This window comes from Esox lucius, chromosome 5 (genome assembly GCF_011004845.1).
Source record: "Esox lucius isolate fEsoLuc1 chromosome 5, fEsoLuc1.pri, whole genome shotgun sequence".
Taxonomy (NCBI): domain Eukaryota; kingdom Metazoa; phylum Chordata; class Actinopteri; order Esociformes; family Esocidae; genus Esox; species Esox lucius.
Window position 1 is genome coordinate 18,049,997 of NC_047573.1, and position 22,366 is coordinate 18,072,362.

At 41.2% G+C, this 22,366-nt stretch overlaps 2 protein-coding genes across 8 annotated transcripts; both read left to right on the forward strand.

Annotated features, from left to right (window-relative positions):
• Nucleotides 1–95: 95 nt before the first annotated feature.
• On the forward strand, nt 96–3,166 carry atpaf2 (ATP synthase mitochondrial F1 complex assembly factor 2). Its single transcript, XM_010905599.5, has 8 exons — nt 96–522; nt 613–657; nt 900–1,048; nt 1,212–1,309; nt 1,495–1,575; nt 1,815–1,927; nt 2,389–2,504; nt 2,748–3,166. The coding sequence occupies exons 1-8, from the start codon at nt 387–389 to the stop codon at nt 2,883–2,885; spliced, it is 876 nt and encodes a 291-aa protein (XP_010903901.4). The 5' UTR covers nt 96–386; the 3' UTR covers nt 2,886–3,166.
• Nucleotides 3,167–3,465: 299 nt separating this feature from the next.
• Nucleotides 3,466–21,497, forward strand: tom1l2 (target of myb1 like 2 membrane trafficking protein). 7 transcript variants are annotated; one of them, XM_020046593.3, is made up of 15 exons: nt 3,466–3,716; nt 5,096–5,180; nt 5,951–6,179; nt 9,246–9,380; nt 9,512–9,709; nt 9,813–9,929; nt 11,021–11,154; nt 11,311–11,359; nt 11,690–11,698; nt 13,557–13,776; nt 13,941–14,064; nt 16,242–16,326; nt 16,882–16,941; nt 18,338–18,374; nt 19,717–21,497. In XM_020046593.3, the coding sequence occupies exons 1-15, from the start codon at nt 3,665–3,667 to the stop codon at nt 19,854–19,856; spliced, it is 1,674 nt and encodes a 557-aa protein (XP_019902152.2). In that variant the 5' UTR covers nt 3,466–3,664; the 3' UTR covers nt 19,857–21,497. The 7 variants fall into 7 exon arrangements, with proteins under 7 accessions (XP_019902152.2, XP_010903914.2, XP_019902154.2 ...); XM_010905612.5 differs by having other exon boundaries at nt 16,245–16,326; XM_034292039.1 differs by lacking the exon at nt 3,466–3,716 and adding an exon at nt 3,965–4,167.
• Nucleotides 21,498–22,366: the final 869 nt, after the last annotated feature.

Here is a 22,366-nt window from a genome sequence, read left to right on the forward strand (position 1 = left end):
ATTGTAAGAATGTAGTACCTACCGATCTGGCATTATCCCAATCTGGGTGATTTTATAACCTATATGGAACTACAACTCCCATATATCTGAAATTTATGTCGAATCTGCCATCTGTCAAAAACAGAAGGTCACACGCATGGAGATGAGCGATAGGTGTGTGCGAATCGGTGAGAATACAATCGTATTTGTCCAAATTATATGTTGCACAACTATCCGCCTTTACTCGTTTCTTATAGCGGTAGCGATGTGTCCTGCATTTTGAATAGCGAAACAATCCGGCTTTCAGAATTCCTGCTAGCTAACGTTCGTTAGCTCAGCTAGACAAGTCAACCTTTATGGTTTGAACCCCACTGCTGGGTGTTTGTTAATACTTTGCCACTGACACGATGCTGAGGAATCTTCTGAAATTACCCAGTAGTCTAGGGCATGCCCTCTCTACCCACAATGTCTGCCCAAGAGGACAATCACTTAAACTACTCCCTCTGCTCTCTCGGAACACAAAACCTTACTCAATTATCACAGGTAAGAGATGCAATTTTGTCCACTGATACTATCAAGATTAGCCTCTCAGGAGCCTGCTGGATTACAGTGATCCTTTGTTCTTATCAATAGAAAGAAAGAAGTTCTATGAAGATGTTAGCATATCACAAGGAGAGGGTGAGTACATGATTTTCATTTAAGGAGTAAGGAACGAATTACCCATTTCCCAATTAACTAATACTATTTTTGTCTTTTCAAGCTGTTTGAAGGATGTTTTTAGTTAGCACAATGACTGAAAATCTGTGATCAGCTACCTTTGCCACTGCTTCTCAAAAATTAAAATAGGGCAACACTGGATTTACATAAGTGTTCAGAATTCAAGAACTCAGTGTAATGATACCTTGATTTTTGGTCTGCAGGTGGCATGTTTGAGATTAACTTGGACCGGCGGAAACTGAAGACGCCAGGAGGAAAGCTTTTCACAGCCCCCAATGAAGCCTTAGCCATTGCTGTGGCAAATGAGTGGGATACTCAGAAAGACACGCTCAAGTTCTACAGTATGCATTTGGTAGGACCATTGAACTGGATAATTTGTTCTATGCTGTATCTGAAATGACACTGGATACTTTAGGACACCACTAACTATAACTTTTGGCTTAGGTGCTGATAAAAGAATATTGCTCTATAGTGTGAAACGTGCCATTTTAAAAATGTTCTTCCTCCATCTCCAGACCACTCTCTGCAACACAGCCTTAGATAACCCTACACTACGCAGCAAGGATCAAATGATTACTGCTGCCCTGAAGTATCTGGAGACTGACACTATATGGTACTGTATGTAGAGGTCTTTGTAAAAGCATGGGTTTTGGTTTGTGATTGAAAAAAAGTAACCTGCCCAACTTAGGAAAAATTTGATAGACACAAGTTCCCTCCATCAATTGTCATGTCTACAGATGATTGATGTTGTATGACAGCACATTGAAACTGTATTTTGTGATTATGATGTCTCCGCAGTTACAGAGTTGATGAGCCTCCATCTCTTGTGGAGCTTCAGAATAATGAATGGGACCCTGTGTTGAACTGGATTGAAGACAGGTTGGATTCACTTTAACACTATAGTTGTCTCATTTGGTGTAAGTTACCTTACTTGAAGTTCGCTAGACATCTCTGCTAACTGTATTTACATGGCATCTAAGAAAGGAAGCATATAACTAAGTTTCTATCAACTATGCATTTAACCAATACAAAGGGTTTTAATCTTTCGCAAAGGATGGGGTGGAAGGAGACCTGTTGCATTTTCTAGAGTTTCTTGGATTACTGTTTTCCTATTGCAGGTACAATGTAGTCATTGGCTCATCCACCAGTATACTGGGTCCAGAAATCCCAAAGGCCACAATGGATACTTTCCACCAGCACCTGGGTTCCTATAACTTCTGGTCCCTGATAGGTAAAAACATTGGAGTCAGTAAAAAATACTTTTTGACTCTCTATCAGTCTCTATTATTATCTAGACCAGTGTTTCTCAACCCTGCTCCTGGGCGCCCCCCTGCCCTGCATGTTTTAGATCTCTCCCTGCTCTGTCCCACTTGATTCAAATGATCAGCTCATTATCAAGTCCTTCATGAACTACATCAGGTATGTTTGGGCAGGGAGAGATCATGCAGTGCAGGGAGCGTCAAGGAGCAGGGTTGAGAGACACTGGTCTAGACCATTGGACTGGAGAGAGAATAGTTTTTCCTGTTTTTAGTTTGAAGGGCTATCATTACAGTTTGAAATTACACAGAGTTCAAGAACAAGATCTTGCTTTGTACTCAGAAGTTGCACCGCTGTGTATCATCATATTTTATAGCGGAGTCTCAGTCCAGCTGTTCACAACAGTGACAATATTTTTTGTGTCCTCTATTGCAGGACTGGAGTATGTGATCACCCAGCTGAAGTCAGTGGTGCTGGCTTTTGCGTTGATCGATAAACACATTACAGTGGAGCAGGCTGTGCTCCTGTCTCGGTTAGAGGAGGAGTTCCAGGTATGAATTTTCAGCATTATAATTGCATATGGGGATTGTGCCCTCATGTTGACCCATGTGACTTAATGGATGGAACAGGTATGTGATTTTCTTTGGTTGCTGAATCATGCTTGATGCAGTTGTCTCTAAAGAAACTCTGCTGTATAATAAGCAGCTTTCATAATGCTGTATGTGCCAAACATCAGTTTCAGTCTCTTTCTCTTACCAATGATTTGTTTTCCCCTCTATTTTTCCTCTCCATAGATCGGGCATTGGGGAAATGTTGAGTGGGCTCATGATGTTGACCTTTATGAGCTGAGGGCACGTACTGCAGCAGGAGCTCTTTTTGTACATTTCTCCTCTGAGAGTTCAACAGTCAAGCGTAAACTCATGCAAGACTAAGGACCTTTAAAGCTTTTTTGAGTCAGACAAACTCTGAAAGGACTCTAGAGTCTAGAGCTAAGATGAAGGCTGTGTACTTGACATTGATGGGGACGGAATTCCCATTCCTCTGGAATCCACTCTCTCTGGGTTTGTCCTCTGTAAAGCAAAACCGATTGATCTTTTTCCTTGACATCTGTGACAGAATCTACATGTTATAAAATGTAATGTCAGTGGTTTCTCAAAAATGCAGTTAATCAAACGATGGGTGAAAGTGAATAAACAGGTATTGCTATATGTAACGTTGTTACGTTGCCATGTTTTTGTCGGACAACCCTATGAATACTAATAAAAATGAGAACTTTTTTTTTAAACTTTTGACATGCAAAAATGTGGAAGTCTTGCTGTAAATTAATCGCATCTTCTGAATATGAAACCTCTTCTATGCATACATTATCAAGTGTTTACAAAAGGTTGTTTAAACTGCGTGATGTAAACTTATAAAACCAATTTTATGTATGTATTTAAATATATTGTTGAATTAAGGCTCATAAACATGGTGTCACCATATATAGATTTCATCAAATGTTTAGCTAGTCCTGTTATAATAGATTTATTAATGCAGTGCTGGTTATTTACACTGATCGGTCCTTTAATGATGGACGTTAATCCTTCCAAATCAGATGGTTAGTTGAACCTCTCTACCAATGAAATTGCTCGACAGGCGGGGCTTACTGTGACTTTCCCATGGACTGTGACTTCGGACTGTACTGTAGCTAAATAGTTTGATTTTGATCAAGATGGAGTTCCTTTTGGGGAATCCATACAGTACTCCTGTGGGACATTGTATTGGTAAGTATTTTGAAAATAAAATTATTAAAATGATTTGGCACACAATGGTCTTTTGAATCCTTAAATCGAACTCACACTTTACTTGACCAGCAAGCTATGTAGCCTTCTTAGTAACGCTAACACATTACGACGTTACTAGCTACCCTAGCTAGTTGGATGATCTCTTTCGTTTGGGTGTATCACGTATCGACCCACGGACACAACCTAATGTTAACAAACGGCAATATGCTTAGCTAGTTGGACAAACAGGCTGTTTTTTCTCGGAAAATAAAGCTAACTAACTAGCAATGTATGGACGGTGTTTGTCAATGTGAACACACAGTTCGTTGCAATATTGCTAACGACGTTAGAACGGCTAACTAGTTACTGTAGCTACAACTACATAATTTTCGTGGTGTGGTTCATGGTTTGGTATTCTGTACCTTGTATGCATCGCTAACATTAAGCGAAGGTAACGTTACTACTCAACTTGGTTAACTAGCTATCTATTTACCTATTTCAGAATTGTACTAAACGCACTTTAGCTATATTGTCGTTATGTGAATTATGACTGAGTCCACTTTGTCAAGCATTTGACAGCCGTTAACGGGATAACTGACCTAGGCAGTTCAATGTGGGCACAGCTGTCATACGCGGCTAACGTTGGGTAGTCCATGGCCAGGGGCATAAAGAGATGGGTTTAATGTATTTAAGTTAGCTGGTTTACTAAATTACCTGTATTTGCAGTATATCCCTCAGCGCTCGTCAGTCAGTACAGTAAATCAATGGACAGCAAGCTTGCAATCACTACCCCTCTTCTGTTCTGTAGCTAAGTGGTTCCTAAACCTCTTCTGTGGACCCCCAATCCAGAGGTCTCACAATTTCGTTGGAGCCCTAAACTTACTTATCTGAATCAAGAATTATGTTTATAAACCAATTCTATAGCTAAACTCAAATCCAAATAGATCTAACCAGCCGATAGTTCAAAATCTTCATAAATTCTAGCGGCAAAATGTGATACTGGTTCTTTTCGCCTTTCGCCGTAAATGTATCCCATAATTAGGAATGTCAGATAAGGTGCGTTGCGTTTAAGTTTACGCCGCGTCCGCGTTTTGCTAGCCATATAAAAAGAAGACGTTTGTCAACATAATTGCTTCAGTTCACTCTACAAAAAATGCTTATATTTACCAAATATTGATAGCATTTTCACAAAAAATATTTGCACCTAAGGTAAATTTAGGGGGTCAGAAATATAGAAGAAAAATCTGTTTCTAGCTACCTACAAACCTAGCACGGACAAGTTCACGTTAGTCTACGATCATTTGAATAATGTAAATGATTTGGCAAATTAAAATCATTTTCTTCTGTTTTGCTGAGATTAAATGCTTTGTCGTCTTTAGAGAGAGCCACTGATGGCTCCCTTCAGAGTGAGGATTGGACACTCAATATGGAAATATGTGACATAATCAATGAAACCGAGGATGGGTGAGTAGAAAAGTAAATTCTAACTACACGATTGTATGGTATGACGTCGGCACATTTAAACTCTTTTAGAGCTGTGTGATTGTTAACTATTTGTCACATTTAGTGCTAAGTGTCTTACAGATGATTATTAATAAACGGGTGATTTGAATCTAGATGCCGCTTTGGCCTTATCGCTTAACTACGAATTGGGTGGTGAATGCTTAATGACTGAAAACCCTGGTATATCAGACCGTATATGGTGCGGAGCCATGTATCACAACATGTATTTATATTGCTAACCACCTTATGACTGCAATAATGTAACTTAACTGTTGTGTATGGCCATTATACCATGGTAATAAAAACAAAATATTGGATTTTGTGAAACCCCTGGGCCAAGACTACTGATTCTCTATTTAGAGACCTCCAGTTAGCTTTTTTTAATCTATTCCGGAGCTTAGACACACCTGACTTGTCAGTCAGCTCAGATGAGCTGTTTCAGAGATATAACCAAATTGTGCAATGAATGGGAGAGGTTTGAGAATGCTGAGCCCCGTCTGCTGTGTAAGTACAGCAATAGCTCTTTTAAAGAGTTTCTGTAATGTATTAATAACATTGCAGTCAACTTGCAAAAGTGGTTTGATGTGTAGTCACTAGGTTCTTACTATACTAGTAGATAGCTTTGTTACAGTTGCTATATTGTTACTACACTAGCCGACAGTACGTTGCTGTAGTTATCATCTTATCTTCTTATCTTACCCTGTGCTCTGCCTTGTGTTTTGTTGCTGCAGGCCCAAGGATGCCATCAGGGCTGTGAAGAAGAGGCTGAATGGGAACAAGAACTACAGGGAGGTGATGCTTGCACTGACCGTCCTGGAGACATGTGTGAAGAACTGTGGGCATCGTTTTCATGCCCTCATCACTAGTAGGGACTTCATAGACGGCGTAATGGTCAAAATCATCTCCCCGAAAAACAACCCTCCCACCATAGTACAAGACAAAGTACTGGCCCTGATCCAGGTAGAGCATCACACATTCTTGGGTGTGTTTGTATACATGACAAGTTATATTTTAATTGTATTTATTTTGACAACTTTAGTGGAGCTTAAATAACCAGCTTCCATTGATAAACCAGTTTTAAAGCATTCTGTTAGATGTGTTAGGAGAACTTAAGTTTGTCCTTGAGCAAATAGAAGTCATTAGAGACGGTACACTGTATGGGTGTGCTCCTGTTTATGTCTGTGGGAGGTAGTTGAGGATGGCTTTTGTTACTGCAGTTGTGGCCCTGAGGGATCCAGTGTTCCTTCGGCTGGGCCTGGGGTTTTGTACTATTGGCAGCCAGGCCAAGTGTTCTATGGTTACCACAGGGATCTCAGGTAACCCTGGACAACCCAGGCCTCTGGGATTGCATTTGGTTCTCAAGATGGCTGCATCCCACCTTCTACAGGACCCAGACTTGACAGCAATAACGAAAACCTAAAGGTTTTTCTTCAATTTTAGTTCAGCTTGTGCCTGATTTGGGTTGCAAATCATGCACAGTTTTTCAGTTTTTTGCTGGACCGCGTAAGCGGAGCCGGCCAAGAAGAGCGAATGTCTCTTACTGACTGACAGAGTATAACCTATTAAATAGCATAGTGGTTAGAGAAGTGGACCTGCGAACTAAAGGTCCCAAGTTTGGATCTCCTCGCAGGTGAAGCCAAGTACGCATTATGAATTGTTCCGTATAGACCAAAACGTTCCTGTTAGTTTACGGTTATATTATGACTGTTTCTGGTGGATTTTCATTAAGACTGTTTCTGGTGGATATTCGAAGAACGCATCCGTGCATGCATTTTGGGTCAGGATAGACAAACTAATTTGCTCCCTACAACATACAGTAGTTACGTTAGCCTTAACTGAAACTGTATACGGTTATATTGCGACTGTTTCTGGCATGGAAAAGTTCATCTTCAGTCTCGCTAGCAATTGCTAAATTCTTATGATTATTCCTAAGAATTTAGTATGTACCATTAAGCCTATTACTGGCTAATAAGCTTTTGAAACAGCCAGTAGCAAAAGCAATACAGTTCATAGATGCTATGGTGGAGGTAAACATAATAAGAAACGTTAGTCAGTTTAACACAATCCTCAATAGAGTATAGCGAGTGCTGAAACGTGTATTGCCGTGGCGTAGTGGTTAAGGACAGTAAGCAATTGGTTAAGCAATTGCTCCATTCTTATGACTATTCCAGTAAGTTAGTAGATACCAGTAATGCTTATTTCTGTCTAATACGCTGTTAAAACGGCAGAGGTTAACTTAGTAAGAAACGTTAATCAGTTTAACTGTATCAATGTCATTCAGGAATGGCTAATTAACTGTTAAAACGACCAGTGGCAAAATAGGATTTATTCAAGATAAACACAAGAGGCTATACTGACAGTCACCAAATGTACAGCTCTGGGGTGTTGTGGTTAACGACACTGCCTTTCACATGGGCGACCCGGGTTTGAATCTCGAGACGGCAACTCTTTTTATTGCGGGCCGGCTGAACTAGGCTTGCCTGGTTTCTTGTTTTATCCAGTGGTTTTATAGTTTTCAGTAGTCTATAAGAGACACCCTCACAAAGAAAAGTTTAGATGTCCTTCTTGGATAGATCTCATCTCATCTTCATCTGCTTATCCGGTATCGGGTTGCGGGGGCAGCAGCTCCAGCAGGGGACCCCAAAGGTCCCTTTCCCGAGCCACATTTGCCAGCTCTGACTGGGGAATCCCGAGGCGTTCCCAGGCCAGTGTCGAAATATAATCTCTCCACCTAGTCCTGGGCCTACCCCGAGGTCTCCTCCCAGCTGGACGTGCCTGGAACACCTCCCTAGGGAGACGTCCTGGGGGCATCCTTACCAGATCCCCGAACCACCTCAACTGGCTCCTTTTGACGCAAAGGAGCAGCGGCTCTACTCCGAGTTCCTCACGGATGGCTGAGCTTCTCACCCTATCCCTAGGGGAGAAGCCTGCCACCCTTCTGAGAAAACCCATTTCAGCCGCTTGTATAGATAGATGGATGGATAGATCTGATATTCCCAATTGACTGTTCATGTCAATTCCTATAACTCCCATGATTCTACTCTGAGTGTTGTGGGTGGTGTCAAGGCTAAGGAATACAACCACTGTTAGCTCTCTAATGCTGCCAACAGCAGCCAGGCACAAAGTAATTACAGTGAAGAACTGTAGCCAACTTTAGGTATAACTAGTAATGACTGAAGAATTTCAGTACAGTACCATGTTTAATTTCAAATAATGTCATCCGTGGGATTGCTCTGCTGTCATCATTGGAGTTATGGATTTAGGCTGAAATCCCTGTCTGTCATAGTGGTTGGGTATTGCAGTCAATTAACTTAATTCCAGAAGTGAACTGATATCATCCTTTAAACTATGCATTTGTGTGCATTTGACAACTCCATTTGGTGTGTCATGGTGTGAATACTTGAGATATTTCAGTTTTACATTTTCAATAAATTGGCACACATTTTATAATATTTAATATTAGAATATATCCACTGCACTATATTTGGTGACAAAAAGGAATGTATTCCGGTTGAATATAGGGTGAGTTGGACTCAGTTGGTTTATAGCACTGAGATGGCAGAATCAAAGTGCAAAGTCTAATATGGTGATGGCTATCTCTTTTAATAGCTATGATGCAACTATATGCTAAGTTCAGACATCTTGAGACTGGATGGTGAATTAACATGGAAAAAGACAGAGACCTTGAGGAGAGCTGGTTGCTGAGGGTTGGCTAGTCCTCATGCATATACCCACCTGTATTTTTTGACCAGTGTATGAATAAATACAAGTGCGTATAAGTGGGCTGTAACACACAGGTGTATTTTGGACAGGGTTAACCCGATGGAAGTTGGACAGGGTTGGCCTGGTGGCCAGTGACTGCAGGAGTCATGACACTCACAGGCTTCTTCCTTCGGCAAGAGGTTTTGTGGTAGCTTAAATGTAATTTGTGACACCCCTGACCTTCATCACGGTCACCGTTGAAGTTATAAAGTATGCAGCGTTTGATTAACAACGACTTTACCATTCCCCCTGCTTATGTTTCAGGCATGGGCTGACGCTTTCAGGAGTAGTCCAGACCTGACCGGTGTGGTCCATATCTATGAGGAGCTGAAAAGGAAAGGCATTGAGTTCCCCTTGTCCGACTTGGAGACCCTTTCTCCAATCCACACTCCTCAACGGGTGCGACTGGCACTGGACACCACACTCCGACTTAGTTTAGAGGGAATGATTGTGGGCTTGCTTGACAGGCTTTATTTGGATGACATTTTTCCCTATTTCTGTTGTAATGCATTTAATTATTTTAATTAAAGCTGTCGATTGGCGCTGAGGTGAACCAAGCCACACTGAAGCCGACTGCGCCTGCCCAGCCCAGCCCCCATCCCCAACTCCACCCACCGCCTCCTGTTGTTGCCGCCTCACCCTTCCCTGCATCCGTCCCGCCCAGCTACACCTCCCCACTGGTCCCGAACATTGGTGCTTCTGGATCCATCAACCCCTCCCCTGAACAGGTGCGGAGTCATTGAATTGCCTTTACACTTCCAATACCACTTTATTTCCTAGATTTGGGAAAAAGCTTGTAAAATCTGACGCGTCCCTCCCTCTGCTCTCCAGATCTGTCGGCTGCGCAGTGAACTCGACATTGTGCGTGGCAACACCAAGGTGATGTCAGAGATGCTGACTGAGATGGTTCCGGGACAGGAGGACCCCTCAGACCACGAGCTCCTGCAGGTTAGACCCCAGATTAGGGATGGGCGCTCTTGCCTCAAAGTAATATTGAAATGTTTTCTTGTTTTTCTCTTAAAAGGCAGTTTCACGTTTCACCAATAAACATTTGGCGATTGACTGCCTCTTCAAGCTTTGTCCTAGGTGTGAAAGACTGTTCAGGATTGTGATTGGTGGTTACATTTTTACACGACCCAACACTGTGACCAGGCAGCACTGTATTTGAGTTACAGACAGCAAGATAGAGTGTTGGGTAGGGATGCACCAATACCACTTTTTTTCAGAACGAGTATGAGTACTTATATTTGGATACTTGCCGATACTGAGTACCGATACCAAGTACTCAAAGCTGCACTAGGTAGGATATTTTTCAGTAAAAAAAACAAAAGTGTTGTCCCCTAAACATGTTGTGGTTCTTTATGTTAACTTACTTAAACTCTATTTCTCAATGTGCTCCACCTTATAATATTCTTTACCTTCTTACCTTGGGTTGTCGCTCAGCGATGGCTGCCTTTATATCAGTGTGACAGCAACTTACTGACCGTTAAACGCAAATGCGTGCAGGCACAGACACAGCAGTTACTTTTCTCTGACCTCACTAGCTAGTTTGATAATCTGAACGTGCAGGACCGGACGTTGCTGCTCTGCTCTGGAGCTCGTGCGATAATAAACTGCGCAATTAATTAAATATTTTCATGCTCTCTCTGGACATTTTATTTCGCTTCTCCAGTGTTGGAGTTAGCTGTTGTTGTGGTTCTGCACTGCTAGCATTTGCATACTCTTTGAACTCTGCGCTGTGTTGTATTTAACAATATTTAATCAAATTGCTTGTGTTAAATTCGTGTTTTTCCTTTCCTCCTCTTGACAATTTAGCAGAGCTTGCACTTGTGTCATTGCTGACATCTCCGTCCGCTTTACCAATCTGAGCTCTATATTCTTTACGTATACGGCCAGAGGCGATACAAGCAGAGTTTCACTTAATGTTTCCATGACGCGGTATCTGCGTATTCCTATTAGTATGAGTACAAGTACTTGAGCCCAGTATCGGGCCCATTAGAAATTTGAATGAACCACTACCTCTCCGTTGGGGTTGCTAGGAGCTGAACCGGACATGCCGGGCAATGCAGCAGAGGATAGTGGAGCTCATCTCCTGTGTATCAAACGAGGAGGTCACAGAAGAACTCCTGCACGTCAACGACGACCTCAACAACATCTTCCTGCGCTATGAGAGGTAGGCTAACCTGCCCAACTACGCCAGCAGCACGTCTCACTGCGATGAAATATTGCTCACATCAGTCACCCAAGAATCTCCCCATTTGGACGATGTTCTTCATTTACTACAGTGAACAGGTGTAGATGGGCTGTCTGGTTTTGATTGTTCTCTCAGGTATGAGAGGTTCCGGTCGGGCAGAGCAGCTCAGGGTATCAACAATGGGGTGAGTTTGCTGTGACCGCCACGCGAAGTAAGCCCCTCTTCAGAATGACGCCTCCTCCTGGTTTGCCCATGGTAGACATACTGTATGTCACGTGATGGTATTACGTTGCTTTTGTTCCTGTGCTATTTCACGACTGAAATGTTTTGTGTCGCTGCCAAGTTGTCTGTTTTGATGTCCCAGCTGTTGTCTGCAGTCTAAGGCAGGTTTTCTCTCATCTGTCTGTGTGTGTGTGTCGTTAATATGATGCCCCACGCTGACCGTGGCGTGTTTCCCAGGCATGTCTATGGTATTTATGGTCTTTTCCTTTCTGTTTTATGTTTTTATGTCTAGCTGAGGCAGGCAAGTATGAAAAACATCCCAGTAACTAGTATTTCACATGTACTGTATATGGACCACACCCCAGATGGCACTGTTAAAACATGGCTGAATAATATGGACCCTTTACATCCCATCTGCTCTATATCGCATGTTTTAAACACACAGCCCCTACAGTAACTGACCTGGAGACAGTTTAAACATGGGAGTAGGACAACGTTGTCGCTAGACACAGATCTAAAGTCTGTTAAGATACATGGAAAGGTAAGCTGATTGCGGATCTGTGCCCAGGGGCAGTTGCTAGCTTGTGACGGAAGATGACTCTGTTCCCTCCCTGTCCCACCACCACCCATCTTTCTCAAGGGGACATGTTTTTTGGCAACTAAATAAAAACGGAACACACACACCCGGTGCCATGGCCATTGTTGTGGTTACTGTGGATGCTGGCCAGTTGAGATACTGGTTTGGTATTCCCCCATATGAGTTTGTGGTAACGCATCAAGATGAAAACATCTACCCGAGACCCTTAAAAGAGAGATTATTGATGCCCATGAGTGTGGGAGGTGTTACAAAGCCCAAGCATTTCAAAGTACGTTATTCCCCTGTCCAACAGATAATCTGCAAATGGAGAGAATCTCTCACCACAGGCAATCTACATAGGTCGACATAGGTCCCACCAATTCAGGCCAAGAGCAGACTGAAAGATGCTCATTGAAGTCGCTAAGAACCCTAGAGTAACATAAAGGGATCTACAGGCCTCTCTTGCCAAAACCAATGTCGAGGTGCATGAGTCAACTGTCAAGAAGAGACCGCTTATGCTTGGCCAACATGGGAGATCAGGAAGGAAACTTCTATTTTCAAAAAAGAGCATCAAGACACAGCTGATGTTTTCCAGACAACACCAGGGTTAATACCAAAACTACTGGGACAGTGCTGTTGACAGATGAGACAAAGGTTAATGAAGTTATAGTTATCCGTATAGAGTACTTATTGTTCTGCACTATAAGATTGCATAACTGTTGATTGCATAATACAGTCTTTCAATGTAATTTCTTTAATCTGGTTAGCTTTATCTGTCAGTAGTGTTACAGTAAAGATAACATACTTGTTCAGATAAGTCCAGGGGGTGTACTTACTTTTTCACGTGACTGTAGTTAAATGTTTTGTCGTGTTGCCTCAATTCATCAGTACACTCCGCTAGGCAAAATGTGCTTTGATTAAAAAACTGTAGCTAAACCACAGTTAAGAATTGTTTCCTCAAACATTACCACACTGTACATTATTCAAAACAACACTTGGTAATAGAGATCTGAATGCATATTCCCATGGAAACGGTGGTTTGATGTCAAATGGGTGGAATGCAGATCTGAAGTAGTGTCTTTCATGATTGTCAGTGAGATGTGACGGAAGGGTGACAACAGTGCATCATGTAGAGATAAAGGACCCCAAGCAGCGTGTGATACAGATGGGTGCATTAACCTGCGGATATGCTGGCCGCCATAGACCCAAAGCAACTATTTTCCCTCAAAACAAATTTTATTGCATTCTACCTACCCCCTTTAGAAAAATGTCCCTCAAACCACAGCTGGTCTTTATTCATGGATGTATCCATGCTTATCTTCAGCTAACCTATGAGTTTCCCCTGACCTCTCACACTCATGCTTTGTTTGCCTGTGTCTTTCTGTTAATCTAATCACGTTAACGTTGTCCAAACAAATTAACTGAGCTACAGCCAACTGTGGCAAATCCTTTCTGTGTTTGTTGCAAAGGTCCTGGGAAATGGAATTGGCATTCCTATTGGAAGGGACTGTGTGTAGTACTCTAATGTGACCCTCTCCAATCTGGATGTTTTCTTCCTCTGTCTGTCATCGTTGTTTCCCAGGTCCTCAGTGAGGCTACAGAAGACAACCTGATAGATCTGGGCCCTGGCTCTCCTGCTGTTGTCAGCAACATGGTCAACGCCACTGGAACGCCCCCATCCAGCCTGCCGCCCGCCTTCCACTCTAATGCAATGCCCCCGTCTAGCCTTGGCCCTGCCTTCAATGCTCCCGCTGCACAGCCTTCCTCTCCAGCCTCCCTGGCCTCTCGGCTGGCGGGCCTCGGTGCGTCCTCCAGTCTTTGCATGCCCCATCCAAGTCTATTTAGTAAATCACAAAGTAAAAACTGTTTGGCAGGTCATTTAACAATATCCCATCCTTAAGCACGTAATTTCCTTTCTGTCATTAGGTTGTTGGAACAATATATCTGTCCTTTTGTTGTTCCTCAGACATGGGTGACAGTGTGAGTGGCACTCTGAGCTCTTTGCCCAGCTGCAAGCCTCAGGATGATTTTGTAATATTCGCCCAGACCAGGACCGGAGCTCTGCCTCTGACCACAGAGACCCTTGTCACGTAAGAATCCAATGTACATGGTCCCATTCCCCTCCCCTCTACCGTCCTTAACCTGCACTAGAGTTCTTAACCTGCACTAGAGTTCTTAACCTGCACTAGAGTTCTTAACTTGCACTAGAGTTCTTAACCTGCACTAGAGTAATTAACCTGCACTAGAGTAATTAACCTGCACTAGAGTTTTTAACCTGCGCTAGAGTTTTTAACCTGCACTAGAGTTCTTAACCTGCACTAGAGTAATTAACCTCCACTAGAGTAATTAACCTGCAGTAGAGTAATTAACCTGCACTAGAGTAATTAACCTGCACTAGAGTAATTAACCTGCACTAGAGTTTTTAACCTGCACTAGAGTTTTTAACCTGCACTAGAGTTTTTAACCTGCACTAGAGTAATTAACCTGCACTAGAGTAATTAACCTGCACTAGAGTAATTAACCTGCACTAGAGTTTTTAACCTGCACTAGAGTAATTAACCTGCACTAGAGTTTTTAACCTGCACTAGAGCCATCGAGTACCAGGCGTTGCCATTAACTGTTGAGGAATGCATAAACAAAGACAGGGGGTTTTATTATATCTTGGGAATGAAAATAAGAAAACAAAAGCTTTCTTTTGGTGGGTTTCTGTTAGTGGAGCACCTGTTGTGGAACTCTAGTATTATGCATTTTCGAAGAAGAAAGTCTGCAGTTTACTGTTTTGCGCCACTGACTGGTGGTCATATGGTCTATTACGCAGAAGGACAAACATTGTCCTTTTACTCAGTTAAACTGTTACATTTACTATCTCACGCTAGACTGTGTGGCATTTTCATGTTCTGCTATAAATTACTCTGTGTGTTAGTGATAGACCTTTGATTCATTATTTCTGGATTTCATACATTTCTTCTGTGTCCATTGTGCTCTTTCAAATTCGTCAGCTTTATTCGCAAGTTATTCATAGTGCTTGCAGTGTTTTGATCAAAATAAAAGGATCTAGAAATCATTAACATCTGTAGAAGCTTATCTCTCTGAGCTGTAAAAAGTATGTTTCCTGTTCTGAAAGTCAAGGGAACACAGGTGTTTTTATCCAGGAGGTTGTTCAGGATCATCCACATCTTTTTTCCAACTGTTTCTTGTTACACCAACAGGCATTGGGACCAGTTTACATAGTCATAAATGCAGTTAGACTCAGTAGAGCAGGATAGACTACTCAAAAACATTAGTTAGACTTAGTAGATCAGGGCTAGTCTGCTCCTAAATACAGCAGTTAGACTTAGATCAGGGCTAGTCTGCTCATAAATACAGCAGTTAGACTTAGTAGATCAGGGCTAGTCTGCTCATAAATACAGCAGTTAGACTTAGTAGATCAGGGCTAGTCTGCTCCTAAATACAGCAGTTAGACTTAGTAGATCAGGGCTAGTCTGCTCATGAATACAGCAGTTAGACTTAGTAGATCAGGGCTAGTCTGCTCATAAATACAGCAGTTAGACTTAGTAGATCAGGGCTAGTCTGCTCATAAATACAGCAGTTAGACTTAGTAGATCAGGGCTAGTCTGCTCCTAAATACAGCAGTTAGACTTAGTAGATCAGGGCTAGTCTGCTCCTAAATACAGCAGTTAGACTTGGTAGATCAGTTGTAGTCTGCTCATAAATACAGCAGTTAGACTTAGTAGATCAGGGCTAGTCTGCTCATAAATACAGCAGTTAGACTTAGTAGATCAGGGCTAGTCTGCTCATGAATACAGCAGTTAGACTTAGTAGATCAGGGCTAGTCTGCTCATAAATACAGCAGTTAGACTTAGTAGATCAGGGCTAGTCTGCTCATAAATACAGCAGTTAGACTTAGTAGATCAGGGCTAGTCTGCTCATAAATACAGCAGTTAGACTTAGTAGATCAGGGCTAGTCTGCTCATAAATACAGCAGTTAGACTTAGTAGATCAGGGCTAGTCTGCTCATAAATACAGCAGTTAGACTTAGTAGATCAGGGCTAGTCTGCTCATAAATACAGCAGTTAGACTTAGTAGATCAGGGCTAGTCAGCTCATAAATACAGCAGTTAGACTTAGTAGATCAGGGCTAGTCTGCTCCTGGATGTCCGAAACTCTTCTGATTTTCATCCTCTCCATCTAATCAATCACTACTTGTAATGTGGCAAACCATGGATCATTTAGTGCATTTCATTGTGTTGGTCTGTTTCCTCTCCAAGCAGAGCTCCTCTGGAGGATGTTGATGCTGTAGCTGGGATTGGACCGACTCCACATGAAGAAGTCAGACAGCAGCCTACTGGAGGGGTGAGTTCTCTGGCTGGCACCGCTGTGCTGTTACACCGCTGTGCTGTTACACCGCTGTGCTGTTACACCGCTGTGCTGTTACACCGCTGTGCTGTTACACCGCTGGGCAGTACCTTATTCTCCTCCATGCTCTGCCTGTGGCGTCTGTTTGCGGGTGGTGTCTGCTCTGAAATGCTGCAAAGTTTTGTTTGGGAAGGTGCTTAGCCGGCTGTATAACCAGCAAACAGACCTCACGACCTCTTCCCCTTACCGCAACTCTAACATAAAGACTATTGTAGTGTAATCTAGTGCATGGCTAGCCCACCGTGCTGTGTTTAATACAGCTTTGAAGATTTTGCTTCTTCTTATTAGCTGTCTCTGCATGACTTTGCAATGCTTTCACATGGTTGTGTTGTGGTTGTTTCGTTGGTACTGCATGCCATTGATCAGTAGCAGATGCTATCATTTTCTTTCACTGTTTGATTTGGGTTGCAAGTATTGCTTTTACACATTATGTTTATATTTAAGTTATGTCTTTGTTTTGTGGCACTGTTTGTCCATGATGTTGCCCTGTAGATTCCTGTTGGTCAATCCTCTGTCATGGATGACATAGAGGAATGGCTGAGTACTGATGTGGTGAGACCATGATTTTATTCTGCCTGTCATCTCTTTTTTTTTTATGTTACATCCTATAATTGTACAGCTCATCTTGCTCTCCAAAAGTCCAATAATTTCCACTTTGTATTTCAATGCATTTCCTCACTCTTGACCGTTCAAATATGATCCATTAGGCTAACTGTGTTGTCCATAATACTTACCATATGTCTTGGCTGGGAACAAATTAATTCAGTTTTCTGTCATCTTTGGAGCATGGGAGCTTGGGAAATTATTTTACTCTTTGAATAACGTTTTTGAAATGTTGCTGGGGGAATAATGGAGGGGCACCCTTTTTAATCTGCAACTTTCAAGTCTGGTCACAGATTTAAATTGACAATAAAAATCTAGCTCAGTGGAGTTTTCCCAAACAAAGGGTTCTGAATACTTTCCAAAAAAGTGTCTACTTTCTAAAGACACTGCATAGAAAAAATGTGACTAAAAGTCTGTCATTTAGTCAATCGGTTTATTTGTTGAGTTTGTTTCTTATTAAATAGTGAATATTTAGACTCTCAATTACTTTCATCATGTGGAAATTTCAGTAGACTTGTCAAACTACAGTTGCCCAGTGTTCTAGTAAACAGATAAAACTTAAAATCTTGAAACAACACTTCTACATATACCTGTACTTTGTAGATCAGTGAAATGCCTGGCGCCCTTAGTATAGCAAAAAGTATGATATGTCACTGAAGATGTGCTGGATTCTAAAGGCATTTTGCATCTGATAATTATATGTAAATGTTTTCTCTTACTACCTAACATTCCATGTATATGTTTAACAAATATATACTGTAGTCAGACCTGCACTTACATTTGAAATATTACACTTTTGCTCAAGTGGCATCAGGTTGCCTAGCAGTTAGAGCATCTCATCACTAATCAAAGCTCTCTTGGGTAAGGTGAAGAATAATAATTTGTTATGTCCCTAATCAAAACTATTGGGTAAGGTGAAGAATCATTAGTTATGTCCTTAATCAAAACTATTGGGTAAGGTGAAGAATAATTAGTTATGTCCCTAATCAAAGTTTGGCAGCTTTCTTACATCTGCAATTGGGAGGGGTTGGGTAGAATGCAGAATCATCGATTAATATTACTTGTTGGAATAGTTCCTTTTAGCTTTTTTAAAACCAGATGGTCTTAATAGGCTTTAATTTATTTGTCATAGTTTTAAATGTCACATTTAGATAGGACAATGTGAGGATATAGTACTCATGCAATATATTTACCGTCCAGGGTTTTTTCTCCTAATCTTTGGGATGTGGTAACACTGTTTATTGAATTGGATTTACTGTGGTGGTAAGTATTGGGATGGGTTGATGTTGGCATAGATTTGCCATTTGAGTGATGAATGTTTAACTGGGTATCTCTTCCTCAACAGCAAGGAGATGAGGGTGAAGAAGGAGTGACCAGTGAAGGTAGAAAACATTTACCTAATGTGATATCTGGTTTAGTAAGATCGCACAATACTACGAAAAGAAATATATACAATATATACTCACATACAGTGGCTCTCAAAACTAATCACCACTTGGATTTAAAAAAAAAAACTTGATTACATTTTGAGTTTCTGCCACTAACCCCTAATGTCAAATTGAAAAATAAAATCTGCAAAGGATTGTAAATTAATTACAGTTATGAAACCAAAAAGTATTCCCCCCACTTTGCTATAACACATCTGAATGAGCAGTGGTAGAAGTAACCTAATTAGTTGAATGGAGCTAATCTGTGTGCAGTCACGGTATTTCACATGATTTTAGGTTAAATACGCCTGTATCTGGAAATTTCCATAGTTGGTTAATACAATTTTTTATGAAATCCACATCATGTCGACGAAGGAACATTCAAAGCAAATCTGTAACAAGGTTCTTCAAAAGCACCCATCAGGGGTAGGATATAAGACAATTTGCAAGGCATTGATTGTGCCCCAGAGCACGGTAAAGTCTGTTACTGAGGAATGGACAACTGTGAGTCTGTCTAGAACAGACGGTCTTAAACACAGAGTATCTGAGCTGGAAGGGCACTTGTCCTGGAGGCCACCAAAAGGCCTACAGCCTTAAGGAGTTCTGGTTTTCCATGGCTGTGCTGGGAGACACTGTGCTCACTGCAACAATAGCCTGATTGCTTCACAAGTGTCCTTCATGAATGAGTGGCAAAAAGAAAGCCATTGGTTAATGCCATCCCTTTGGTTTGGCCTTGTGGTGGTCTGAATACTTTCCAAGGCACTGTACATATTTTGTTTATATTGTTAATATGCTTTGGATGTCAATCAGATTACGTGAACCATTACCTTATAAGATTTCTTTTAATCCAGGCTAATTGAATAGCCATCATATTGAGTCACTTAATGGTGTTTTGTGTGGTCGCTCACCACAAACCAGGACAACATTCTGTTTATGTTGTCGTCATTTAGCAGACGCTCTGCGACAGGTTAAATACACAATTAAACTGCACTGTGACGTGCTTGATGCTGTATATCAAGTATATATTTCCAGTATATATTCACTGTCTAGTTCTGTTGATATGATGACCAATCCTTGGCTTTCAAATGATCTTGCTTTTAAGCATTTTTATTCATCATCCAAGCTAGCCCCCCGTCACTGTATTCACGAGCTGTTAAAGTACCCCTGCTAAAACCAGAGTGGGCACATTTACAGTTTTTGTTTAGGCACAAAAACACCACAACTTTTCGTTTTCTTTGTGTTGGCATTTTAGAATACTAGCTTCAGATGCCCTATAATATACATTTCTTTCTTCTAGAGTTTGACAAGTTTCTGGAGGAGCGGGCGAAAGCGGCGGAGATGGTGCCCACCCTCCCCTCACCGCCTAGTGGCGACCCTGGGGCACCGACAGGAACACCCAAGAAGGCTAATAGACCCGAAGATGCCCTGTTTGCTTAGTACCGTGGTTCTCAAACATCTGCTTGAAGACCCCCCGGACGTTTCGCAGTTTTGTTGCAGCCCAGAACTAGCACAATTGATTCACCTCATCTCAAGGGCTTGATAATTTAGTTAACAAGTTGAATCAATTGTGCCAGCTCTTGAATAGTTGAAATACAATAAACTTCTGGGGGTTCCCAAGGAGAGGTTTGAAACCTTTTTCTTAGCGTCTTTAACTCATGTCCTGACCAGTGACCCAGACCATTGTGTCCGAGACAAACACACTTTTTCCATCCACACCGCCGGAGCTCTCAACCATCACGCCATCAGCTAAACTTCTACGGCCCAGCAACACATTCATGTTTTCAGACACTTTACCTCACAGCGATAGGAACCTCCTGGTTACTATTAATTTGAATATCTTCCTCTTATAGAAACCTGCTTCATTTTTTACAAGGCTGCAGTGTCTTCTATAATCAACTGTCCCTAACTACCAGTCGATGGTTTGTAACTGTCACAAAGCCTCTGGAGGACAGTGGTGTAGTAACAACGACAGCAGCTGTATTTATAAAGCAGAAGCTCCCTGTGTTTAGTGGCAGCTCATCTGACGGAGAATATGGATGCTTGCTAGAGCACTACTCCAGTTCTGCACTCATGGCCGCCAGAGATCCCTCATTCAATCTCTCGTTGGGCTTAAAAAATGGAATTCAATAAATCTTTTAGGTACATATGAATAGGGAATATGCTGGATTATTTAAAAAATGTTTTAAATTCCTAGTCTGTCATATTGTCTTATGTACCCAACCAGACTGTTATGCAGTCTAGTTTTTTTTTTCCATTTTAAGTGTGTATGGATTAGATTGTTGTTATTAGTATATCTATAATGTGTTAAGTTGAACAGCTACATGTTCTGTTGAATCAAGCAGAATAAAGAAGGGAATGGGGTGGTGAAAAGTTGTCGCCAGTTACAGTATTTCTAGTTGGCTGGAACATAGCCTTTAGACAAAACTGTAACCAGCACAGGGAGTGGGAATATGTACCTTCAGATTTATAAAATGACACTACAGGTTTGAAGGTGATTCAATCTTTATAGGGATTGATACTCTATCTATGAAACAAGCGTTTAAAGTTTTACTTATCTGAGGATCTTATCTGAAATATTATTTTCGTTTATTTCTGCTTTATATTCAGATTAATTTATTTTTATTTTGTTAGTGTAACAACTAAATCTTTAAATTACTTAAATGCACACTAATGGTTGTTTATTGATATGTTATGTGTTATATGAAGTGTATTTGAATGAATTAGTACTATCTGCCTGAATGATTATCTACTGCCTAGGCATGGTACATATACACTTGTGTTAGGAAAGCAAGACTAGATGTGGTCCTGTGGCCCAGACATGATTGCATCACGTCCATTGTAAATACAATAAATGATCATACCGTACGCTTGATTCAGAAGGGATACTGGATCAGTCAGTCTTTTGACAAGGTTAAATGTAGTTCGTGAATTGTGGATCTCACGACTAACATGGAAGCATATTGAAAATTGTATGCCCAGTGTTTAGTCATAACTGATGTTGAATTTATGGACCAAAGTTTTGCAATGTGGATGTGAAGAAATGGCGCGTGTGATAGGGATGGTTAAGATGTGTGCTATGTAGGAAATTGCGGAAGAGGGGATGTTCTCTGAACTGTCTCTAATTGTTTATCTTCTGTTTTGTATTCACCTGGAGTCTGGTAATGTTCTGGTAATGTTCCTTGTGTTGTTGGCTGTGCTAGCACATCCCACAGGTGCCAGTTTGTGTTGAGAAACCATAACACTACATTCTAGAAGGAGTTACAGTACTGCAGAGATATTCATAATTTGTCTTGACAATAATAGAAATGCTATTTCATACAATCACATTGAGCTTAATACGATAACACTTAACAGTCACTCACCACCTTATTTTACTGTTCTTTATTATTACAACATCAAGTTGAGAGGGTGGGACATTTAACAGGTTTTCTGTTTTCATTGTCAAGATTTTTACATTTGTAGGAGTTATTTATTTAGGAATGTTTTATTCTGCTCTTTGTATTTGGGGAAAAGAACAGGATAATATAACTACTTGATGGAACAGATACAGGTGTTTTGGTGACAAATATGTTTTGCTGTTGAATATAGTTAAATATGAATTACTATACATGCTCACTCTGTTTAGAAATGGTAAAAATGATGGATTCTATTTGAATGTCACCCTACAGTAACTTTAAACATCACTATACATGGCAAACTTGATTTATTTGCAAATGTATGATTATTTAGTTTTTCCATGATTTGTTTATCAAGCAGTACATTTATAGTGCTGTATTTGTCCTAAGTTATATACCATAGGACATCCCATCACACCAACATCCTAGTTTCTCTCTTATGAAAGACACTTTAAGGAACTGTTGACATTGCACATTACAAAAAGGTTTTCAATGTCTCTTCTCGTGTGCGTGTGTGTGGCCCAGCCCATTTGCTGTATTGGAGGTGGTTAA

Excerpts from the sequence above, each read along its gene's own strand:
- atpaf2 (XM_010905599.5), top strand. The coding sequence starts at position 387 with ATGCTGAGGAATCTTCTGAAATTACCCAGTAGTCTAGGGCATGCCCTC. Across the intron at positions 658-899 it reads TAGCATATCACAAGGAGAGG|GTGGCATGTTTGAGATTAAC; the intron begins GTGAGTACATGA and ends TTTGGTCTGCAG. Across the intron at positions 2,505-2,747 it reads GGTTAGAGGAGGAGTTCCAG|ATCGGGCATTGGGGAAATGT; the intron begins GTATGAATTTTC and ends TCCTCTCCATAG.
- tom1l2 (XM_020046593.3), top strand. The coding sequence starts at position 3,665 with ATGGAGTTCCTTTTGGGGAATCCATACAGTACTCCTGTGGGACATTGT. Across the intron at positions 3,717-5,095 it reads TCCTGTGGGACATTGTATTG|AGAGAGCCACTGATGGCTCC; the intron begins GTAAGTATTTTG and ends TGTCGTCTTTAG. Across the intron at positions 9,930-11,020 it reads CAGACCACGAGCTCCTGCAG|GAGCTGAACCGGACATGCCG; the intron begins GTTAGACCCCAG and ends TGGGGTTGCTAG.